This window comes from Caretta caretta, chromosome 11 (genome assembly GCF_965140235.1).
Source record: "Caretta caretta isolate rCarCar2 chromosome 11, rCarCar1.hap1, whole genome shotgun sequence".
Lineage (NCBI taxonomy): Eukaryota > Metazoa > Chordata > Testudines > Cheloniidae > Caretta > Caretta caretta.
Window position 1 is genome coordinate 2,170,322 of NC_134216.1, and position 23,842 is coordinate 2,194,163.

General features: G+C 60.5%; 1 protein-coding gene across 2 annotated transcripts in view; it reads right to left on the reverse strand.

Annotated features, from left to right (window-relative positions):
* Positions 1-16,961, reverse strand: part of WNT6 (Wnt family member 6) — a 31,433-nt gene extending 14,472 nt beyond the window's left edge. The window contains exon 1 of one of the 2 annotated variants that reach the window (XM_048868770.2): positions 16,734-16,961. In XM_048868770.2, the coding sequence (XP_048724727.2) occupies positions 16,734-16,810 (77 nt within the window). In that variant the 5' untranslated portion in view covers positions 16,811-16,961. Of the gene's footprint in view, positions 1-16,519; positions 16,702-16,733 lie in introns of those variants that run through there. The other variant, XM_075117700.1, reaches the window with a different exon arrangement.
* Between the last annotated feature and the right edge of the window lie 6,881 nt (positions 16,962-23,842).

Here is a 23,842-nt window from a genome sequence, read left to right on the forward strand (position 1 = left end):
CCGTCTTTCCCTTGGGGCAGCCTGGGCTGGTCGCAGCAGCTGCTCCCCTCCAGGCGCTGGGCTCTCTGGGGAAGCCGGGCACTGGGGAGAGGGCAAGGTGGAGCTGAGGTCCTCCAGGTCTCTCCAGGGAGCCTGCCACCCAGGTGCCGAGCACGGTGGCGGGATGGGATGGCGTCTCCAGGGCCCCGCCGGGGGCAACTCTCACAGCCTGGGAGCAGCTGCCCCTCGGTGCGCTGGGGGAGCTGCCGGACAGGGGGTGGGAGCCTGGCCCTGCCAGGTCCCTCGGCAGCCCCTCCCAGCCTGCTGTGCCAAAGGCTGCTGGCAGGACTTGCAAGCCTTTGGCCAAGCGACCAGCCCCTGGCTCCACGAGCCCAGCTCAGCTCCGGAATGAGCCCCGAGAGACGCAGGAGGCAAAGGAGGGCCCTGCCTCCATGCAGCTCACACCAGTGCCAGAACTAGGGGCGGGGGGCGGCTCCAGAGAGTGCAGGGGGTGACTCAGTAGGGGGCGCTCTCCTCTCCGGCTCATGCTGACCCCAGTGCCCCAGCATGGTGCTAGGGGGCACCGGGCTGACGGCAGAGCCCCGTGGTAAGAGAGAGAAAATCACTCGCTTATTTCTAATCTACCCCTGTGCCTGTGAGGTCAACCGGCCACTGAATTCTCCTGCCCTATGCTCCTGTGTACTGTCCCTGCACAGCTGATCAGCTGCCGGAATCCACCCCAGAGGTGGCTGCCTTTCCTTGGTGGGTGAGGTGAGTGTAAGCAGTTGCTGTGGTGTTAGTGGGTCGAGTAGATGCCGGGAGGAGTGATAGATACTGTAGAAGTATCAGCGACTATTGCACTGCCATGGCAACCCCGCGAGCGAGGGCTCCCCCTCTGCTACGGGTCAGTCTGGGGGGAAGAGGGATAGGGGGGTTGAGCAGGGGAGAGGGACCGTTGTGTGGCTGGTGTATTCTGTACACACGAAAATACTGTCCAGCTCCGCCTTATCAGGACACCCTGGTGGTTTCGGACTCTCCTGGCCCACCAGACACGGGTCCAAATCCAGACCTGGTGTCAATCCTCCCAGGTCACACCGCGTTACACCAGGAATGACTCTGCCTCGATTTCCCCCACGATCCAAAGAGGGAAAGCAGCCTGCGAGGGCCTGATCCTGTTCTCACTGAGTGGGGTCTGACTCCGGAGTAACTGCAGTGCAGTTCTCCTTGTTCTGGGTTCAGACAGCACCTGGCACGCTGGGGGCCTGGCCTGTGAGTGGATCACGGATCAATACTCGTTCATAGCCGTGCCCTGGGTTGACACCAGCGTTGCTGAGATCCACGTCTGGCCCTGCCCCTCTGGGCAGAGCTCTACAGGGCCGTGCGCTCAGACACAATGCCGGCCAGGCCCTTCGCCAGGGCAATGCAGCGAGCAGGGCACGCTACAGGCAGCCTGGCTCAATGGCTAATGTACCAGGCTGAGCATCAGGAAAAGTGGGTTCTAGTCCCAGCTCTGCTTGTGGCAAGCCCTGTCCCCTCTCTGTGCCTCAGTTTCCCCTCCCACTCTTTGCCTGCCCGGTTTATTTAGCTCCCGAGCTCTTTGAGGCTAAGGAGAGGTGGCTGCACAGCATGGGCACCCAGGTGCTATTACAACAAGGTGCTGGGGGTAGGCACTTGTACCCCCCTGCAGAGCGGGGCCCGGCTGAGCCCAGCCCTTGATTCCATGGCGTCTCAGCCCGGGCCCCGGGTGGGCAGTGCCCGGGGCGGGCTGCAGCGTGCCGCACATTCTTGGAATGTCTCCTCCCTGGGGGAGGGAGGTGCTTTTGCAGCAGGGGCTGTTCTCTGTTTACCTTGTGGGAGAAGAGCCGAACGACCTTGCCCGGTGATAAAGCCCCAGGAAGACCCCTGGCTGCTTGCCAAGTTCCTCCCCAGCTCCCAGGCTTGCCTCCCGATGCCCCACCATCAGCCTCCAGCGACAAGGTCAAGGGATGCTGCAGCCCGGGTGTGTGTGAACGGGAGGGATCAGCCCGGCCTTCTGGCTCCTGATACTACAGCTGCCTAAGGCGGGGGCCTTAGGGACGATTTATTGATTCTCCTCCTATGAGGGTCAGGACAAGAGGGTCTTCGGGGTGGGGTGGGGGGTGGAATAAGCCGATTGTGGCAGCTTGGAATCATGGTGCCCATTCCACACCAAGCAGCAGCCTGGGGTCCGACACGGAGACAGGCATGGGGGGACCCCCGACTGCCTGCCCCAGCCCCCAGCTCTGGTTTGCTGCCCAGCCCTCCGCCCTCAGCTCCTCCCCAGGTCCTGAGAGCGGCCCCACAAACCAGTCCAGGCCTTCCCGCTCTGTGTCCAGAGTGGGAGAATCTGCCCACGGTAGAACCGGGTTGGGAAGGATTCGATTTTTGTGGGTGAATGTCGATAAACGTCGATTTCACACAACTGGCCAGTAGCACTTGAACTTGACCAGAACACGTCTTCACCATCCACTGCCATTAACTAGCCCTGGTTCCCCTCCTTCCCCCCGTCCCCCGGCATTGTCCGACCCTCTGTAGCTTCCCACAGCCCTGCCAGTCTGAATCGACTACCAATAAATATCAGTATCGCTCTTCAAAATTACAAAAAGAAAAACCAAACTCTGCCCAGCCTGTATCTATCCGAGGAGGGGCCGGGGGTCAGTGGGGCGGGGAGGGGTAACCCTCATTCATACAATATAGGGCTTCCCCCACCCCACGGCTGGTCTCTGTTCCTGCTAACGCCACCCTTTCAGAGCAGGCACGAGAGACTCCTGCTCTTAGATGGAGAGGTCCTAGGTTCGACCCTCACCGACAACCCACCCAGGCGGGTGGCCACAGGATAGAGAAGACGGGGACGCCCGGCTACAGACGACCCCGGATTCCCCCTCCAATCTCTCTGCCTCCCCCATGGACTCTGAGCCTTCCTGCTGCCACGCCCATGCCCGATGAGCATCACGGCTGTGTCCCGGTGGACTCTGGCTTCACAGCCCCCCCCCCAAGTCACCCCCTTCTCTGCCACCAGCAGGCTGAGCTTGGGTTGCCACCCGGCCCGTGCAGCTGGGCGAGGCGTCCCGAACCGGCTCAGCCCCCTCCCCTCCGGCAGGGATCGGTGCACGGAACGATTCCTCGGCCGCAGAGAGAGAAAAGCCCCGTGGGGGCCCCCCACAGCCAGGGCAGGGCTGGCCCTCTCCGGGGCTGTGGCCAGTCCTGGGCTGACGGCTCCTGCCCCATCCCGTGGGGAGACAGTGTCCCAGCTTGAGGCTCTCAGATTCGGGCTGCATTTGTCCTTGAGTCTCCTGCTGCTGCTGCCCCCTTAGCCCTCCCAACCCGGCCCCACTCCTGTCTGTTCCACCCCTCCAGCGGGGTCTACGGGGGCCCTTTAAAGGAGCCCAGAGGCCATGGCCCAGAACAAGGGCATTCTGGGGGCTGTCGTCCGCAGGGCCTGATGGGCGGCAGGGTCCCAGGGAGCAGGTGACTGCAGAGCTACCTAATGCAACTTCCTCGGTCTGCCTGGGCAAGACCAGGCCCAAGCCAAGCCTGGGAGTATGCCCTGACCCAGGGCCAGCTGCAGCCAAAGGGTTTGGGGGTGCCCCGGAGGCGGGTGGGTCAAGGAGCTCTGGGGCAGCCCTGGGGCAGGGGGCAGGTTTTGACCTGCACTAGTGGGTAGCACCTGGCTGTGGCCATGACATGGTGGGTGCGGGCTGGAGCAGAGGGGGGCCCTGGGCACCTATACAAGTGGTGGGGACGGGACGGGATGGGGGCTGGGAGGGGATGTTTGCTGGAACCCTGCCTCAGTGGGGTGAACGCTGTGGGTGGGGACAGTCAAAGGGGGCTTGTGTCAGGGTCTCTCCTTGCCCTGGAAGGGGAGCGGCTGCCCTCTGGCTGGAGGACTGAGGCACGAACTTACCCAGCTACGAGACTGCAGACCATGGGCCCAGCAGGGAAACTGAGGCTTGGCCCCACCCGGTGCCAGAGAGGTAAGAACCCGCTGCATCCCCCAGGATGGGGTCTGGCCAATGTATATATGTCTCTAGCTCCTTTAACTCCCAAAGGCAGAGCTGCTCTCCCCTCGCTGGGGATCCAAAGACCCCCAACATGCTCCACAAACTAACTGGCAATACACAAAGTCCAGCCGTCGCTCCTGCGCTCAGTAAAATGCAGCCACCTCTGGGGTGGGGTGTGGCTGCTGCCTCTGAGCCGTGCTGGACAGGCCTGTGCTCAGGCCAAAGGGCAGGGAGTGAGACATGGTTAACCCTGGCTCCTCCACTGGGTGCCCTGGCAGGGAGAAGGCTATAGGTTAGTTCTTGGGTTACAGAACCCGGGCAGCTGCCGTTGACGACCAGGGTCTTGTATGAGCGTCTCTCCTGCATTAGCGAATCCCCGTGCGCAGGGCCCATGACCCACGGTGGCGCCGTTCTCACTCCATCCAGCAGAGCGCAGCGGTGTGCGTACAGACACACGGGTGGTAACCTGCCCTCTCCAAGGATCGCAAAGCGCTCCCAGCCTCTCCTGCAGGAACCCCACCGCCCCAACACGGGGCAAGGGTATCACAGCCCAGGGCTTCCAGATTGGGAAACTGAGGCACAAAGAGGGGGCGTGAGGCCCCCAGGTTGGCCCTATCATGTATCACCCTCAGCCTGTGGCGAGGACCCATGTCCCCTGACTCTGCACAGGAACCACGAGCTGCTCCTTCCCGTTCCTTTCTGGGCCGTGGTCTCTCCGTGCTTCATGTCCCCAGAGCTGCCCAGCTCTGGAGAGTGCTGGGGATGGCGCGAGCGAGGGGCGGGGGGGTCGCGGGGGGGTCAGGTACTCTGGGGATTGGCAGGGTCTCTCTGGAGGCGTGGCTGGCTGAGCTGGAGGGGCCCGGACTTTCATTAAGAGAGGACTCTCCGTACTCATCTGAAAATGATGAACCAGCCCGAGGGCCGTTGGACCAAATGCCGAACTGCAGCTCACCCCGGCCTGCTGGCCCGGCAGGGCTGGGACACACACAGCCCAGCAAGCGCAGGGGGCTTCGGAGCCTCTGGTCTCCCTCGCCCCCAGCCCTTAGTACATGGCCCAGGGCTACCCGCCCCCCCCATTCTGCTCAGCTGCCCCCTTATCAGGCCTGCCCTCCTTCTCGCTGCCCTGACGGCCCGGCATAAGCCGAGCTGCGATATTCATTTCCGTCGGGCTCCTGCCTCTCGCAAGGGGATGTCGCTGGGATCCAGCGAGTTGTTTTCCTTTCAAAGCTGGGGCGGGGGGGGGGGGGCGTGCGGGAGGGCGAGGCGAGGGCTCCTCCACCGCAGCCTGGGCTGTCTGAGCTTGTTCCCCTCTGAACCTGGGGGGATCTATAATTAACACGCCACACCCCTGCCTCCTGGCCACTCCGCCCCCTGCCCCGGTGAGGGGACCCGCTCAGGAATGAGCGGGGCTGGGAGGATGCCCCAGGAGCAGGGGAACGGCCCTGCCAGGCCCTGCCGAACCCCCTGCTGCTGCCCCTGTTCTTGGCTTGGGCCCTGCCCGGCTGGTTCGCTCACCAGCCCCTCCAGCGTTCGCCCGTATCGCTCTGCACAAGCTGCCAAGCGAGCTCAGTCTCCTCGGCATTTACAGAGTGTTGATCACCACAAGAGCCCCTCTGCTCGCTGTGGAGATGCAGCTACCTCTGGGGCGGAAGGCGGCAGCTGTCACAGCTCACAGCAATGCGAAGCCTTAGGCTGGGAAGTGAGAGTGGATCTCACACTCTGCAGGGGGCATTTAGGGGAACAAAATCCAGGCAACTCAGCTGGGGTGTTGGCTCTGCCAGAAAGCAGCTGGGGAGGTTGGTTGCACCGCACATGGTCACTGGCCTATTGTTTCCTTCTAAGGACTGACCCACTCCCTGCCGCAGTGGCAGTTCCCTGGAGGTTTGTCATTCCTGGGATGTGTCACTAATTCAGCACAGATCCCTAGATTCCCAGGCCAGCGGGACCCTGGTGATCATCTAGCCTGACCGGCTGTACGACACCAGCCACAGAACTGTCCTAAAGCCATTCCTGGAGCAGCTCCCTTGGACACGTGGGGGTTATAAAGGGTCAGAGAATCCCCCAGGCCCCCTGGTAACTTGTGGCAATGACCCAAGGCGCGGAAAGCATCGTCATTCCTGGCACAGATGGGGAAACTGAGGCACAGCTGTCTGCTAACCCTCGCAGCCTCCCGGTTCTTATCCCACTGCTGAGGCAGCCCAGCAAGGGGCCCGCTGAAGCCAACGGGAGGCGTTCGGGCCCTCGGGGAGTTCTGATGGGGTCGCCGCTCCAGGCTGAGCTGTGGCACACAGACTAATCCTTCCTGCTCCTAAGCCCCTGCTGCGCTCAGCATGTGGGGATCTCGGCCGACAAGGGGCTGCCAGAGGTTAGGGGGCTAGCCCTGCGGCTCTGGGTGCAGGCTTTGCACCGTGACTTTGGTCAGAAGCGGCGCCAGTCAGTCGCAGCCACGTCCCCAGCAGAAATCGCCCACCACCCGGCAGCTGGGCACTATTTCCCCGTATCTGCCCAGAGACTCCCAAGGGCTGGATGCCATCGCTACTGCCGGTCAGGAAGTTGGTACATTGTCGGGTGTGTGTGGGGCAGGGCTAGCAGGGGGCTGTGGGTCGGGAGTGAGGGGCACCGGCAGAGCTGTGTGTGGAGAGGTCCGTCTCTCGTGAGTGCAAAATTCCCCATAATCCAGCCAGATATCTTGGGGGGTAAACTCCTGATGCGCACACTCAAAAATATGTATTCATCTCCCAGCAGTGCCCAGCGGCGCCGTTGGCAGTCTGGGAAGGCACGGTCCCTGCCCCAGCGAGCTCCCAAACTCGCATCGCTAGCCGGGGAGGGGCCTGCAATCTGATTCACCCGGTTCAATCTGCCACACAACAAACTGCAGGAGAGGAGCGGTGCTGAGGCTGCAAAGCCCAGAGCTCGGAAACGCCAGGACAAAGCCTGGCCACGCAACCTCAGCTCGGCCCCCCGGGGCGTCTGCATGACGAGACGGGCTGTGATCTCGGAATTAGAGACGCTCTTTCCCCAGGAGCCTGCCCCGGCCAATGCCCGCAATGGCTCAGCCCCATCACGGTGAGTTTCTCCCCAGCCCAGGCTGCCTGGCCCAATCAACCCTCTACCCCACCCCCAGCCCAGTCTGGTTCTTGTCCCCGCTGCGTTTGAGTGGGGCTGTCTCCTTCTCCAGCATCTTGGGCACCAGCCAAGGGGACGGAAACATGCCCCCACCCAGCACCTTGCGGCAGCTTGTCTCTGCCCCTCGCCGCTCTGCACGGACGGCACTGTCTCTGCTCTGAGTCCCAGCACCTCAGCAGCCGAGAGGAGCAATTGCAGGGAAAGTCTTAGTCAGCCCTGCAGCCCTGGGGTGGAGCATGCTCAGTCGCTCTGTGGGGATGGTGCCTGGACTCTCTGGTCTAGTGTCGGAGCCGTGGGGCTGGAGCGTGCTCAGTGCAGATGGAATCTTCTGAGCATTTAGCTGTCAAATGCTAACAAGTCTCTACCGAGCATGTGCAAGCGGGTTTCTTCTTAAAGTCTGGACCAAGTGTTGGTGGATTTTCGCCACAACGGCAAAAGGCAGATCTCTGACACCAAGGCACATTCCCCCGCCCCACTGCCAAATTGCAAGGCCCTGCTCCAAAGCATGGAGGCGTTAGCACATTTCAACCAAACAGCAACAGGAATTGGCAGTAAAACGGGCAATCTTAGTCTAATCCTCTGATCTTGTTCTTAGCACCGGCTGAGACATTTCTTGCTGAAACATTCCCCAAAATTTCAGCCGGAAGCAGACGCCAAGCATGGAGGACTTCAGCCAGACTTGGTAAAATCTGGCAAAGTGATAAACAACCGACAGCAGGGTCTTAAAATGCAAGTGGCAGGCAACTGTCGCTCTCGGTGGGGCCGCCAGATCTGTGGACAATCTACCCGTGGCAAGAGCAGCTGGCTAACGGCTTGTGGACACATGGATGTGAGTCCAGGCGAGGGGAGAGGCGGGGCCTTACGGCGCCGTTCCTGCAGGGCGTCCGGCTAGAAGGGTCACCAGGGACAAGGCCTGGGGTGTGGTGGAGAAGCGGATGAATATCTGAGCGAGGCTGGGGGGCGGTGGGAATACATCACTTTGAGATGGGGGAGTCAGTGAAGGGGTTTGAAGGGGGCGGCCATGTGGCTGGAGTGCTGGGGGAGGGAGGCGATCCTGGCCCTGAATTGGCAAAGGACTCGTGCTGAAGGGCTTCTGCTGAGCCCGGCCCCCTAACAGGTGCAGTTCCTAGGGACTGGGCTCGGGGTTGGAGTCAAGGTGGGAGCCAAAGACGGCCCGGGGGCAGATCGCACAGTCTCACCTTGTGGAGAAGCCGCAGCAAGGCCTGGCCATGGCCGGGATGTGCCAAAGACAAGTCCCTGGGGTTGCAGGGCTGAGTGATGGGGACACTGGTGGAGCTGGGCCCACATGGGAGAATCGGGTCCCTTCCCGTCACATAGGGGGCTTTGATGGCTTCTGCTTTGCCCTCCTTCCTGGAAGGTGGTTCCTCTGCTCCTGCAGCCCCAGCTCTCTCCAGCCCTTCTGCACTGCCTGCCAGCCAGCTCCTGGCGTCACAGCCCCCGCTGGGTCTCCTAGCCCAGCCTAGTCCCCTCTGGTTGTCGCGCCGGACGAGGGGAGACGTGGCTAATTGCATTGAGATGGGGGGCTGGGGCGCCCCACGAACCCTCGATGCCGTTGCCCAAACTGGCATCACAGCAGGCTGGGTTGGCTTGATCGTCCCCTGGGCTGCGTCCGGCGGTTCAGAAACCCCACCGGCCTGCAAGGAGCCCTGTGGAATTAGTGATTTATTCCCAGACTGTGACTCGCTCCCATGTGCTCCTTAACGTAGGGACCTCTCTGTCAGCTGCATTGCTTTACACGCAAGGCAGTTGTGGGGAAGCAGCTAACTGGAATATGGCTCACTGAAGGTCATATGCGTGCACTTATACAACTGGCCGAAAAGTCACGTGGCCGGGTGACTCATCCTATTGGCAAATCATCACTTGGACTAAAATCCAGCAGCTCCTGCCAATAGCACCTTCCATCTGAGAAGCTTGAAGCTCTTTACAAATATTCATCACTTAAGCCCTGTGGCTTGAGTATCATTGCCCCATTTTATGGATGGGGAAACTGAGGCACGGGGCAATTTTAGTGATTTGAATAAAATCGCACAGCAAGTCTAAGGTGCAGTCAGGGGCTCCTAATCCTATGGATTAAGCACCCTGGGAAGAATGTCTTCACCCTAAGCAAGGACAAGAACTCAGAGTCCTGGATCACAGGCTCCCCCGCTCAGACCCACTAGAACGTGCATCTTCTAGATACTAGAAAAGGTAGATCGGGGCTGCTATTCACTCTCTCTCCTGAGAGAACAAGGGAACATGCAGTGAAAGCAAGAGGCACCAAATTCAAAGTGGATAAAAGGGTTGATACTCTCACACTGCTGGTTACCTAGTTGCAGTGAGTTCCACAGGTTATCATGGAAGCCAAGGGCTTAGCAGGATTCAAGAGCAGATCCAAACGCCAATGATAAGATGAGATAAGGCTGATGACCCATGGGACAGTCCCTCCAACATCAGGTGTGAGTCCCCCATTTTATGGGCTCAGGAGGAACCTGCCCCCACTGGCCTTTTGTTCCAGAAGGGGGCTGTTGCTCTGGACCAGCTGGGGCTGGCCACGTCTGCGACAGGGCACTGGGCTGGATGGACCCTTCTCTGATCCCGACTGTTTTCCTGCTCTCCGCCATCTTCTGAGTGCCCACAAAACGCCACCACGAGAGCATGGTGCACGTGGACCCTGGCTTCTTGTGCAAACCAGGAGGACACATGCAAGCGAGTGGCGGGACATAGAGATGCTTGCCTCGTGCCCGGCTGGCCGAAGGAGGTACAAAAGCCCATGGTGACGGTAACAGTCCACCCGCCCAAGGCTCGTCCCCAGACCATGTGCCAATGATCACAATCTTCCTCTCCTCCTAGATGAACGGGGTTGTGAGGCTCCACTTTCCCCAAGAGTTGGGGTCCTTAGCTGGCCCCAGATTGGCCAGATTCACGTCTGCCCCTGTACTTTCAGATGGATACAGGACGGTGCAGAGCCGCTCCGTACAGGGCTGTGCGGAGTCTCCAGTTGGCGACTGATCCCTTCGCTGCCTTGAGTCCAGCTGTGCAGGGCTCCGAAGAGCCATCAGTGCCTCGAGAAGCAGCCAAGAGTCGCTTTTCTAGACTGCCAGGCCTTCTTGCTTGGGACTTGCAGGGCTAGAAGCAAGCCCGCTGCGTCCCACTGCGAAGCCGGGAACATCCCTCTCCCGATGGTCTAAAACTCCCTTTCCAGCCCAGCAGGATCACCAAGTAGCGAGGGCGAGATCCACCGCTGCCCAGAGGTCTGGCGTGGTGAAGGTAGTCCCAGCTGAGACAGATTAGTGGGCAAAGTGTCGGTGAGTCCAAGGGGCAGGACACACTGGGAAAGGATGGAGTAAACCTTGTCACAGGGCCCTGTTGTTTCTCATAGCTATGTCACGGCCACAGGTAGGTGGCACACACCGACGCTATGCTAGGACAACATCAATTAGCACAGAAGATAGGAAATGCTGACATTGCTGAGTGTAACCTTAACTCTGCCCTCTTCTGGAGCAGCAAAAGCGCCGTTCGCCGAGTTCTCAACACACACTTGTACACTACAACCAGAGGGAACCACAACACTCCAAAGCCTTTCCCCGGACTAATTTCCTGCTAACATGCAGCTTTCCAGCCCCAGCCAACCCGCTGCGAGCCCCGGCTGTTATTCCAGGGCTGCGCAGCGCCCAGCACAGTGAAGGCCCAAACACAAGACTCCCAATAGCAGAGCTGTTTAAAAGCAGATCACCAGGATTTTCTGATGCAATGGGAAGCGTATTTCTTTCGCAGAATCAACATGTCCCCCAAACTCCACCCCCAGGCTAAGAGCAGGCCTGGAAAATCTCAGCGCGAGGTGAAAGTGCTGTAAAGTTACGAGTGACTCTAAACTGAGTGCGGCTGGTGCTGCCTTGCTCTAGATCCATACCAGAATTCACTCCAGTGGACCTGCTCCTGATTTATCCTCATGTAGACAAGAGCCGAATCTGGACCAAGCACACTTGGGGCAGCTTTAACTCGAGGGTTGCAGCTCCCATGTGTACACCTGTGTCTGTCGGTCTGCAGGGGCTCGGAAGCGGATCTGAGTGAGAATCGGCGCGTAAGTGAGAGAAGAAATAGGAGAGCTGGGGAGCGTGTGCAGGTGAAATAATGTAGAGATGCTGCTCTGAGCCGGGTGACTGTGTCAGCCGCAGGAGGCGTGCGTGTGAACTCGGGTATTTGACGTGTAGATTAAGGGCCAGGCAAAGGGGCTCGTATAACATAAGAGCTGGTCTGAATCTTGCCCTAAGCCCAACCTGAACCTTCTCTTAGCTTCTGGAAAACTGAGTTCACCTGTCCTGTGAGCTTCCCCGTGGCCCCCGCGCTTCCTAGTGACGTCCAGCGCCCAGCGCAGCCTTGCACGCAGACGGAACCTGCCGTGCCAACCGCAGCCGAGCACCTGTCCCAGTGACCCAGGGATGGAGTCGGGCTGGTCCACGGGGGGGCACCGATCTGCAGCGACCATGGAATGGCGCGCCTGTGGGTTTACACCTGGGGGGACGGCGCGGGATCCAGTCCAGTGTGTGGTGGAGCAAGGAAAGGAGTGGGTCCGAAGAGAACCAAGGGGGGGAGCGAGAAATGAAGGGGCTGGTTTACAGGAGGAGAGGAGTCAGCGGGGATGAGACACACAAAGCAGGTAAAAAGGCGGAGGGGTTGAAATGTTGTGGACGGTGAAAGGTTTCCTTCTGTGCTCAGTGCCCAGCGTTGGGACATGAGGTTATTGGGAGCACCTATAATTAACCCCATCATGCCTGACCTCTCTGAGACCTGCAGAGTTCAGGGCGCCGCCCGCTAGAGAGAGGGAGCAGAAGAAATAGCCATGAAAGGGAAGGAGGGGGAAAGGGAGCCGGAGAACAAGGGGAACCTTTTCCCCAGCCCCCTGCCCCCTCAGCGGGGGACCCATTCTAGGTATTCTGAGGTAACCAGAGGGATTTGCTTCATTTTGTCAGGCGAAACCTGCCCCAACCGCTTGATGCAGCTTTCCCGAAGCCGGCACGTCCCTGGGACGTCCCTGCAGAGTCCCAGCGAACAAGAGCCCGGAGCAGGATGGCTACTGAAGGGAAAACACCCCTTGCAGGGTGCATTCTCAGCCCAGCCGGCTGTAGCTCAGAGTGCAATTCCACGCCTGCTCGCGGCCCGGGTAAAATCCCGCCGCAGCTCCGGGCTGCTGGCCCGCGCCAACCAGTGTGGGCTCTGAGAGCCACCGAACCGAACCGCAAACCCTGGCTGGGGTGGGAACCGCTTCAAGCCGGGGGAGGCAGCGGGACGGACAGCCCCTGTCTGACGACTGGCTCAGCCCATGTTGATTTCATTGGGCGGCCACTCTCCCGTCTTGAATGCAAGCTGCGCCTTGGGGCGGGAAGGTGACAGGTTTTAAAACTCGCTCCAGTTTTCCCCCGTGTTTCATCAGGCAGCGGACTCAGCCGGGCGGAGTGGGGCAGGCCGCTTGGCCGTGGAAGAAGAGCCCCGGGGCCTTCATTTTCTGGCCTGGCTAAACCATTGTCCACGGTTACAGTAGCCAGCCAAGGTCAGTGCCCCTGTGTGAGGGGCTGGACAGACAGTTACCGCCCTGAAGGGATTCGTTTGAAATACCCCGGGCAGATGAATGGTGGAAGGAGAAACAGACACAGAGAGGGGTGGTGGCTCACGCAGGTCTGGGGCAAAAGCAGAAACTGGCCACAGGCTAGTCCAGTGCTCTACCCACTGGACCAGGCTGCCTTCCCCCAAAGCACTATCAATCCGTCCAGAGTACAGAACTCAGCCCAGAGAGCACCACCGTGGCCAAGCACCCGGCACGTGTGCTGCCGGCTGGGGTCCGGCTCTGCCAGAGCCTGAACCTGCCCCCCCCGGGCACTAATCACCTGTCTGCCACAGACGTCAACGGTTCAAGCTGGAGTCCAGAGTGGGGTGAGGGATCTCTGCTGTGGGGAACATCCCAGCATAGACCTAGCCCTTTGAAACTCCCACAGCCATTCGAGGAGGATAACCCGGGCGTTCCTCTGAGTGTCCAGGGCCCCCCATGGCTTCGGTCCATGGCAGGTAGAGCGACCTTCTCCCAGTCGGCGGGGGAGCAAGGACGCTTTAGCTGGGATGGTGCAGCTGGTGTTCAGGATCCCCAGGGCCTGAGAGGGGGATAATGTAGGAGCAAGTCGCACAAACAGATAATGTCGGAGCAAGTCCCCTCTGCCTGAGCTTCATCTAAGCGTGGGCAGAGTGTCGATGGGTGGGTCGCTTCTTCCCCGGAGGGCCAGACTGACGTACGCTAGCTGAGGATCTGGCCCATGTTGTTTTATTCTAGCATCTGGTCTCGCACACAACTGCTGTTCGCTGGGGACTAATTCCCCCTTGCAGGGCCGGGCGTGAGGACCCAGGGTGGGCTGTGTAGCGCTCAATATTCTTGCATGACGATTTGTGATTCTTTGCTGAGTGTTGGTGTTTGGTCACGTTGTTTGCAATGAGAAACCAGCACTGGCTGACTCTTCGCCCTGATCTACATTCTCCCCCTAATCTCCCCATGCCGGCACAGCCAACACACACAACACGGCCCCTCGCAATAATACAAGCCATCTTTTAGATGAGACGCAAAATCCAGACCCCACTACCATCCAAGACCCTGTAGCACTCTCTCTGAGAGTGGGGTGCTAAATCTGATGGCCCGGCCAAACTCCAGTGGGAGTAATCATGTTCTGGGTAAATGCCCATGGATTTAAATGGGGCCACAGTTTCTCTCTCTGTCCACTTTATCCCTCATGCAGTTTCGATGGCATGCAGGATTTCTTATCACTTTCCATCCGAAATACACTGCCAGGTGATACTGTTCCAGGCTGCTGCGCTCCTCCCCAGAGCTGGCTGCACCAGCGTGCTTTGCGGTTGCCATCGCTAGCTCAAGGGGCTGTGCTGAAGCATTGCTAGTCTCAGGATGATGAGAGCAAGCCGAGATCAAGAGACAGAGTGATGCATTAAGCAACAGACTGAGAAATAGCCAGGAGGAGAAAAGGTAAATCTGTCAGTCACCATGGGAGGCTGCCTCCAGGAGGATAAATGTTTGCCATTGCATACCTGGGATCTGTGTACACCCTGCCCTAATAAATGCTTGTGGATGCCTATATGCCCCGTACACCATCCCCTGCAGCAAAATTCCAGTGCAGCTGCGTCTCTGTGTCCCTTGAGCTCCTTCTTCCCTGGTAGACAAATACAGTAGGTCCTACTGAAATGCTACAGAGTAAAGGGCCAGATCCTTCAGTGCTGCTCTGCTGATTGAAACCAGGGTCTGTTTCTCCCAAACTTTCCTGCCACCGTCTGGGCTGCAACCTGCCCTTTCCTGGCGAAGGGGACCCAGCAGCAGGCTAAGGCAGCTCTGGCTGGGAGGGCAAGGGGAGGGAGAGGGGGAGGCGAGCTTTATGTTCGGGGTCAGGAGCATGTGACAGTGTGGAGATGAATCGCCGCAGAGCATGAATTATGGCCCGGGCTGCACGGCAGGGGCTGGAATCCAAGCACTTAAAAGCGGATAAAGACGGGCTCGGCAAAATTCTTCCTCGATTGAAATGGTTCATGTTTCGACAGATCCCTGGGCTTTCCAAGGCTGGTCCCGGCTGCGGCTCCTGTCATGAATCTCCCCCCCCCGCCCCGCCAGGAGCCTGCCTTGCAGTCTGGGCCTTTGATGCAGGGACCATTACAAATGGGGGGTTTGTCCCTGCTGCTCCAGGCCAGGGCAGGCTCGGGGGGGGGGGTCGCCTCACGCTAGCCCCCGCCTTTTAATTAAAGTGGACTTATTGGAGGGAAGACAGGAGCAGGCAGGGAGGGGAGGGGACTCCGTGACGCCCCCAGGCTTGCAAAGGCGCCGATCCAGGGGGGCAAACCCTGAAACCCTTGCACAGCTGCTACTCACACCTTGCTCAGCCCATTGCCTCCAACGGCCTGTGGACTGATCCCAGCTCCACCGATGTAAACCCTGAGTAACTCCCCCACCAGCTGTGTGAACTCTGAGTAACTCCCCCAACGCCCAAGTAACTCCCCCACCAGTGGTGTGAACCCTGAGTAACTCCCCCACCAGCGGTGTGAACTCTGAGTAACCCCCCCATGCCCAAATAACTCCCCCACCAGCGGTGTGAACCCTGAGTAACTCCCCCACCAGCGGTGTGAACCCTGAGTAACTCCCCCAATGCCCGAATAACTCCCCCACCAGCGGTGTGAACCCTGAGTAACTCCCCCAATGCCCGAATAACTCCCCCACCAGCGGTGTGAACCCTGAGTAACTCCCCCAATGCCCGAATAACTCCCCCACCAGCGGTGTGAACCCTGAGTAACTCCCCCACCAGCGGTGTGAACCCTGAGTAACTCCCCCAATGCCCGAATAACTCCCCCACCAGCGGTGTGAACCCTGAGTAACTCCCCCACCAGCGGTGTGAACCCTGAGTAACCCCCCCACCAGCGGTGTGAACCCTGAGTAACTCCCCCAATGCCCGAATAACTCCCCCACCAGCGGTGTGAACCCTGAGTAACTCCCCCAATGCCCGAATAACTCCCCCACCAGCGGTGTGAACCCTGAGTAACTCCCCCAATGCCCGAATAACTCCCCCACCAGCTGTGTGAACTCTGAGTAACCCCCCCAATGCCCAAGTAACTCCCCCACCAGCGGTGTGAACCCTGAGTAACTCCCCCACCAGCGGTGTGAACTCTGAGTAACTCCCCCAATGCCCGAGTAACTCCCCCACCAGCGGTGTGAACCCTGAGTAACTCCCCCACCAGCGGTGTGAACTCTGAGTAACCCCCCCAATGCCCGAATAACTCCCCCACCAGCGGTGTGAACCCTCAGTAACTCCCCCACCAGCGGTGTGAACCCTGAGTAACCCCCCCAAGCCCGAGTAACTCCCCCACCAGCGGTGTGAACCCTGAGTAACCCCCCCAAGCCCGAGTAACTCCCCCAGCAGCTGTGTGAACCCTGAGTAACTCCCCCAACCCCAGAGTAACTCCCCCAACACCCGAGTAACTCCCCTACCAGCGGTGTGAACCTGAGTAACTCCTCCAACGCCGGAGTAACTGCCCCAACCCTCATGAATAACTCCCCCAGCAGCTGGATAAACTCGGAGAAACTCCACCAATACCCCTGCAGCTCCCCAGCTCCCGAGGAATGCCCCCGGCAGCTGTGTAAGAGGGGGCTATGCGGCAAGCAAGGCAATTGCCCCCACCCCCGACTTTGCACAGGTTTATATGCTCCACTCCTTCCGATTTTGCAGGATACGATTTAATCCGATGTAAGGCTGGATGTGCTCACACAACTTTCCCCCACCCCCTCCCGAAGAACGTCCTTGAACCGATGCCCCTGTGTGTAAACGCCGCGCCACGCCGCCGATTTGTCGCGGAGTAAGCCTCACCTAGCTCCCCGGATTCCAGCGGGTCTGACTCCAGATTGACACCGGCGCGGCTGAGGGCAGAAGCCGGCAGGTCTCGGGCTGGGAGTCTCCGCTCCCCCCTGTCCCGGAGGTGAGCGCTCCTTGGCCACGGGGCTCCGGGAGGGGGACCAGGGGCTGGGGCGGAGGAGACCCCGCGCTGCCGCCGTCCCGTCCCGCCCCGGTCCCGGCTACTCACCACCAGAGCCCGATGATGTTGGCGGGGCAGAGCAGGATGAAGAACAGACCCAGCTGGGTGCGGGACGGGGGCAGCATCCTGGAGCGCGGCGCGGCGCAGGTAGAGTGCGGCGAGCTGCCACCCGCGGTCCCCGGCTGCCTTGTCCGGGGCGGCGCGGGGCTCCGGGGCTGGAGCGGGCGGGCGGCGCGGAGCCAGGGGCTGGGGCAGGCTCGCAGGCGGCTCCGGAGGAGGAGGGACCGGGCTGCGAAAGCATCTGCCTCCGCCAAGGAAACCGGAGCCCGAGGGGACGGGGCGGGGGGGGGGGGGATGGCGAGCGCCAATTCCGGGAGCGCAGCGATTCCCGAGCCCCGGGGCACCGAGCCGCGCCGGGCGGAGCGCAGCGCCCCGGCCCCGGGAGCGCCCAGCCTGGCGGAGCGGTGCCCGGACTTAGCCTGGCGGAGCGGTGCCCGGACTTAGCCTGGCGGAGCGGTGCCCGAAAGCAGCCTGGCGGAGCGGTGCCCGGCAACACCGAAAGCAGCCTGGCGGAGCAGTGCCCGGCCCCCCAAGACCCAGCCTGGCAGAGCGGTGCCCGGACTTAGCCTGGCGGAGCGGTGCCCGAAAGCAGCCTGGCGGAGCGGTGCCCGGCACCCCCGAACCCAGCCTGGCGGAGCGGTGCCTGGACCCCTGAACCTGGCCTGGCACAACAGTGTCCGGACCCCTGGACCCAGCCTGGCGGAGCGGTGCCTGGACCCCTGAACCCCTGAACCTGGCCTGGCACAACAGTGTCCGGACCCCTGAACCCAGCCTGGCAGAGCAGTGCCCAGCCACCCAGCCCCAGCCTGCCGGAACGGTGTCTGGCCCCTGGACCCAGCCTGGCGGAGCGGTGCCCGGCCCCTGGACCCAGCCTGGCGGAGCGGTGCCTGGACCCCTGAACCTGGCCTGGCACAACAGTGTCCGGACCCCCGAACCCAGCCTGGCAGAGCAGTGCCCAGCCACCCAGCCCCAGCCTGCCGGAACGGTGTCTGGCCCCTGGACCCAGCCTGGTGGAGCAGTGCCCGGACCCCTGGTCCCAGCTTGGCAGAGTGGTACCCAGCTCCACATCCAAAGCCTGGCGGAGCGGTTCCCGGCACCCCCAGATCCAGCCTGGCGGAGCAGTGCCCGGGCCCCGGACGAGCCTGGCAGAGCGGTGCCCAGCCCCCCCAGACCCAGCCTGGCAGAGCGGTGCCCGGCCCCTGGACCCAGCCTGGTGGAGCAGTGCCCGGACCCCCGGACCCAGCCTGGCAGAGCGGTGCCCAGCTCCACGTCCAAAGCCTAGCAGAGTGGTGCCTGGCCCCAGGGCCCCAGCCTGGCAGAGTGATGTCCGGCCCCCTGGCCCCAGCCTGGCGGAGCGGTGCCTGGCCCCCTGGACCCAGCCTGGCAAAGCAGTGCCCAGCCCCAGGGCCCCAGCCTGGCAGAGCGGTGCCCGGTCCCCAGCCGCACCATGGCAGAGCAGTTCCAGCCCCATGGCCCCAGCCTGCCAGAGCAGTGCCTGGCCCCCTGGACCCAGCCTGGCAGAGTTGTGCCCGACTCCATGCCCCTGCAGCACCCAGCCCTGAGGAGTTACTCCCAGTGAGCTCTGATAGGCCAGCCAGCCATTCGAAGCCCAACTGAGCCAAGCTGGCTCAAACCATTGAGAGCACTTCAGGGCTGAACGAGCCCTTATGTCCTGAGCTGCTGGCCAGGCCACAGGGTGCTTCAGAGGTGATCCACCCCCTAAGTCCCCCCATCCTCCAAGACACTGACCAGAGATTTTCCTGGCTCCCAGCGCCCCTGCTCCCCCTCCCTGCGGGATATCCCTGGAACCTCCCCCCCGCCCCGCAGCCGTTTTCGAGGGGAGGGTTAGAATGTGAAAGGAGGGAGACGAGAGGAAGGTGGAGAAGAGCCAGTGCGAGGAAGAAAGGGAAAGGGGACAGCCCAGTGCAGGAGCAAAGGGAATCGCAGGGGGCTGGCGGAGAATCCGGCTCAGAAGATGGGAGACCCCGTGCTCCTCTGGTCCCTCCGGTCCCCTCTCATCGCTCCCCCGTGTCCCCCCAGCAGGAGTGGCTCCTACAGAACCTTGGCCGCTCCTTTGTCTTGTTTGAAATGCCCTGAGCCCCTGGGGGATAATTCCTGGGGTGGATCCATCTCCCTAACGTGGTGCGGCCCTTTCCCGGGGGATGATGCCCCAGATCTCCCTCACAGAGTTGGGCCAATTTAATGTGGGTGTGATTTTAAACTGACACAAGGCAGTGCACCAGGCTGTGTGGACGCTCTTATTTCAGTTTAGTTTCAGACCAGGTTTAAACTGAACCAGGAGTTTCCACTTTTCTTCATTTGCGGACCCCTCAACAATTTCAAAGGGGGTGCAGACCCACCGTCGGAGGGCCGCCAGGGGCCGTGGACCCCGGGTTGAAAACCACTGGGCTGAAGTGAAGTGAAGCGAGCTGCTCGGCCACCGCTGGAGTTCCCCTGGGAACCGCCGGGCGGGCGTGTGTGTGGAGCCAGCACCGTCTGTCTGCCCCGGGCAGTGTAGACTCTTTTGCAGCCATATCAAGGTCAAGGTCTTGGTCCTTATCTTCAAGCACTCAGTGGCCAGGACTCCCGGGATCAAACCCAGCCCATTGTTGGCAGCTTCACTCTTCCAGCACCATGGAGCACTCAGGGAGTCAGGGAGGTGGGCACCCCGGGGGCTGGGGAACCAGGGCATAGGGGGTGGGCACCTAGCCATGGGGGGGGGCAGGGTGCACACTATGTGGGGGATGGGGAGGTTGAGCATTATACTTTGTGGGGCTGGGCACCTGGCATCGGATGGGGACTGTGGATGACAACTCTGCTCCTCTGGCCCCGTGGGACGTTCTGCCATCTGGGCAGAAGGCAGAGGGTCCTTGGGGGCCAGTCCCAGACTGCAGAACGAGCCCCCCTAGGAACCAAGGACCAGCCCAGCCCTGCTCCACATGCCAGATGCATTCTTCCCCCGGCCTCCTCGCCTGGAAACACCACGCTACCTGAGCATTAAAACAACCAAATCCTGCAAGAACAAACCAGTTCCTTGCACGCGCGGCTCTCCCCACAGGGACAGGATGAAGCACACCTTGACTGCTGTCAGTCACGCCACTCAGTGCACCATTGGAAGGTGCCCAGATGGGTAGGGTAAGAAGACGCCAGTACCAGGCCCTGCCTAGCTCTCTGCTCTCCCTGCCAGTGAAAACCAGGGTTTACCCTGCATTTTCCCAGGCAAATCCCATGTTGTTCCTTCCAGCCCGGCTGTCTAACCTGGCTGGGTCCCTGTAAGCCTCTCTCCTCCCCATTTAGTGCCCTCTGCACATTTTGGGACCATTCTGGCTCCCCATCCATGAGAAGCCCTGGCCTAGCAGGGCCCCTGCAGGCCCCTCTCTGGTCCCGATACCACCTCCTTTGCTGCTACCCTTTCTTCTCCCTCTCTTGGCCAGGTGTCGGCATCCAGCCGCCCGATCAGAAGCTGTTTGGAGAACAGGATCCCGCGCATCACCCTAAACTCCACCGTGTACCGTCAGTGATTCCCTTTTGCCATCCTGCCCCCGGCCAAGCAGCCGAGCTGGTCTGGGGAGCCTGGCTTCCCAGCGCCCCGTACTGGGTTTACAAAGGAGCCAGGGGTGCCATGGTTCCAGGCCCATGCTCAGAAGGGGCCCCGGCCACCCCATACTCATTATTTCTTCTCTTCCCTCACCCCCTGGGGCCCGATCCAGCAATATCAAGACACACGTGACTTCAGTGCACCTGGGGTCAGCTGCTCCCCTCCCTCCAGCACTCCGACTGAAATGGGTTGGAGTTTGGGGCAGCTAGAAGTGGGAATTTAGGTGAGCAATGACAGATGGCGCTTGCTCAGCATCTCCCCCGACACCACGCCCTCTCCCTAGCCCTGCTGCCCCCAGACACGGCCTCACCTGCCGAGCGGGGCACGCACATGGGGCGGCTCAGACAACGGCCCAGCAGAGCTTCCGGAGCGTGGCTTTCGGAAGGGCGGGCACAGAGCTCCGTCCTGGATTCCAGGGGCCCGAGTGCCGCTCCGGGCCGCTGGGGCAGCTCCACGCCCCTGGTCAGATCTGGGTGGGCCTGGGTGCTAGGTGGGTGGTTTGGGGTCCGCAAGGCAGGCAGATGAGCCTGTCGGCCTAGAGCGTGGCACGGGAGGGCTGGCCCTTTAAGAGGAGTTGGGCTTAGGCTCCCCTCCTGGGACGAGTTAGCTGCCTGCCAGGTGAGGGTGAGAGGCCAGAGATCAGAGGCTTGCCCGGACTGACTTGGCTTGAGAGCTCAACCCAGCCCTGAAGCCAGGGCCTGCAACTCCACTGCTGTTGGGAGCTGTGTTCGATGCCCTGGCGGCCCATCTGGCCCCACCAACTCATGTGAGGTTTGCTCTCCTAATACTTGCCCTGTTGTTTGACTGCCAGAGAAGCCACTGCCGGGGTCTCTCTCCTGTCCCTTGTTTGAACAGCAGCAGGACCTCGGGTTTCTCCAGGCTCCCACGGCCGCCCCCAATCCAGAGCGTTGTCTAGGGTGACCAGAGAGCAAGTGTGACAAATCGGAACCCTTTTCTTTTCAGGGAGGGGGTATCGTTGCATAAGGCAAAGCCCCTGATATATTGACCTCTAGTCCCCCTACCGTGTAGGGCTTTGCTAACTCCTCTCCGCCTGCAGGACTCCGACGTCCCCCTCCTCGCCAGAGGCTCTTGCCGTGTTCCCAGCTTCCCCGCATGCCTTTACCTGCTCTTTGTCTGCAACTTCTTCCCCAGGGGAATGGGTCTGTCGCTGCGCTTTTAAAACATGCATCCACCTCCGAGACAAACCGCAAAGGACCCAGGCGCCCCTGGAGTCTTTGCTGGGATGGCTGGGCGGTTTTCTCTGTCGCCAGGGTCCTGGGGCTCGTTATTCAAACTCGGAGCAGCAGGATAATGACCGGGGCTGGGGGGCTCAAGAGACAGAGGTAGATTTGCAATCTCCCCCAGAGTGGTTCGGTTAATCCCCACCAGAAGGCATCTAACCCGCTGAGTTTTTGCATCCACCCCAGAGCTGCACTGGGCTCTGGGCCAAGGCAAGGCCAGAAGGCGGCAGGGGCATGGGAGGGGGCTCGCAGGGCTGTGGCGTGGTAGCACTCATCACACGGGGGGCTTCGCTTTCAGGCTCTCCGGACAGAGGGGGAGGCCCAAGAGAGCTGAAATATGAGCCACGTCTCGTGCTGAAAAGCTCCCCCCAGCTCTTGGCATTCTAAGCCATTTTAGTATCTGCCATAAAGGGACCACGGGGCAGGTGAAAACCGTTTATCTGATGTACTAATGGCAGAAAAATCCCTTTGATTTCTTCCACGGGGGGGAGTTCAAAGGGGAAAAGAGCCAAAGCCTATTCAGCAGAGCAGCAGGTGCGTCCGATTGCAATCCATCATGTCTGCATCCATGGGGGGGGCTCAGCGCAGGCCCCCGTGCCTCCCTCCCTGCAGCCCCCGTGCCTGGGCAGCCCCCCAGATATCCCCGGGGAATGGTATCAAGTGACCGGAGCATATCTTGGGATTCCAGTTTGGTGTGAAACAGCAGGGAACTGTCAACCTCCGCGCTGGGATTAAAGGGGGGAGCAGAACTGCTCCTGAAAGACAGATGTGCATTGGGGGTACCAGCACGTCACAGGCGGGGGAGGGAGGGGTATCAGCTCCGTGGAGATGGGTGAATGGGATCACCATGGGTTTATATTTATTTATTCATGAGCGATTCTGTGTCTCCCCTCCACATCAGACCTGAGCCCCTCCTGGACATGAATGAATGTCGCCTCCTGTCAGGCAGGGTGGGGTCATTATCCCTATTCTGCAGATGGGGAAACTGAGGCACAGAGAATCAGGGACTTACCCACAGTCTGGAACAGAGCCCAGATCTCCTGGGTCCCAGCCCTGTGGATTTAAGGCCAGCCTTTCTAGAACAGAACACACTGATATCCAAAGGGCCAGATCCTTATCTGCTGTCGGTCGCCACCCTTCCGCCCATGGAGCTCGGCTAACTGCAGCCGGCGGAGGAGCTGGCCATAGACTGAGGGGGGGCAAAGGGATGTGGAGAGAGACCTGTCATTTGCCATCCACCCGCAACACCGACCGAGCAGATCCAGTCCTTTGTCTCTGGCTTGTTCCTGTCTCTCCCCTCCCAGCCCTCTTCCCCCCGTCTTTTGTTATTGCAAATTATAAAACAATTTTGTCCTGCCGTCCCGCATTCTTTTGCCTCCTGCAAGAATTTTAATGTATTTATTTTTGCTATCAGGGGAGAGCGCCGTGTTCCTAAGTCGCCCCTGCAAAGCGAGGACCGGCCGCTTGACAACCCCTAGGGCAGGGGACTTCCAGATTTGTCTCTGCCTTGGTAAAGCGTTTCCCCAGCGGAGACACTTAATCTTCATAATACTTTGGCCACAGAGCTCAGAGGCAGAGGAGCTGCTGGGCTCTTCACGAGTTAACCGCTATGAATTGAGTTATGCTTTGCACGAAGCACAGTGAAGAGCTGTAAAAGTGTTTGGTGTTATTAGTCATTGTTACGCTGATGAGCAAAGTAAGCTGGGAGGGATCCCAACCCCTACATGCAGCCACTTCTTGGGTGGGACTTGGCAGCTGGTTAACACAGTTTGGGACAGGAAGTGAAGATGAATCCCCCGTTGAAAAGTCAGGGAGCATTTGGGAATGTAAATATCCTCGTCTTGCAAAACAAGACCCCAAGAGGTTGGGGCCTTGGTTTTAAATCTCCCCTGAAGTACAGCCCTGCCCGCCCACCCACTTTGGGGCTGGTTTTAGTGCTCACTTTACGGAGACAGCCCCAGGGGGGCCGGAACAATTTGCATAGTGGGGTGCTGAGCGCCATTGAACCAAACTGTAAACCCTGCGTATCAGTGGTTTTCAAACTGCAGGTCGCAACCCAGGACTGGGCGGCGGCATGGAAGGCGCTGGGTCCCGGTCCCGTAGGTGGAGTTACCCGGCTAAGGCAGGCTAGTCCCTACCTCTTCTGATTCCACGCTGTGCCCCGAAGCGGCCAGCAGCAGGTCCGGCTCCTAGGCCGGGGGGCCATGGGACCCCGCACGCTGTCCCCACCCCGAGCATTGGCTCTGCACTCCTGGGAG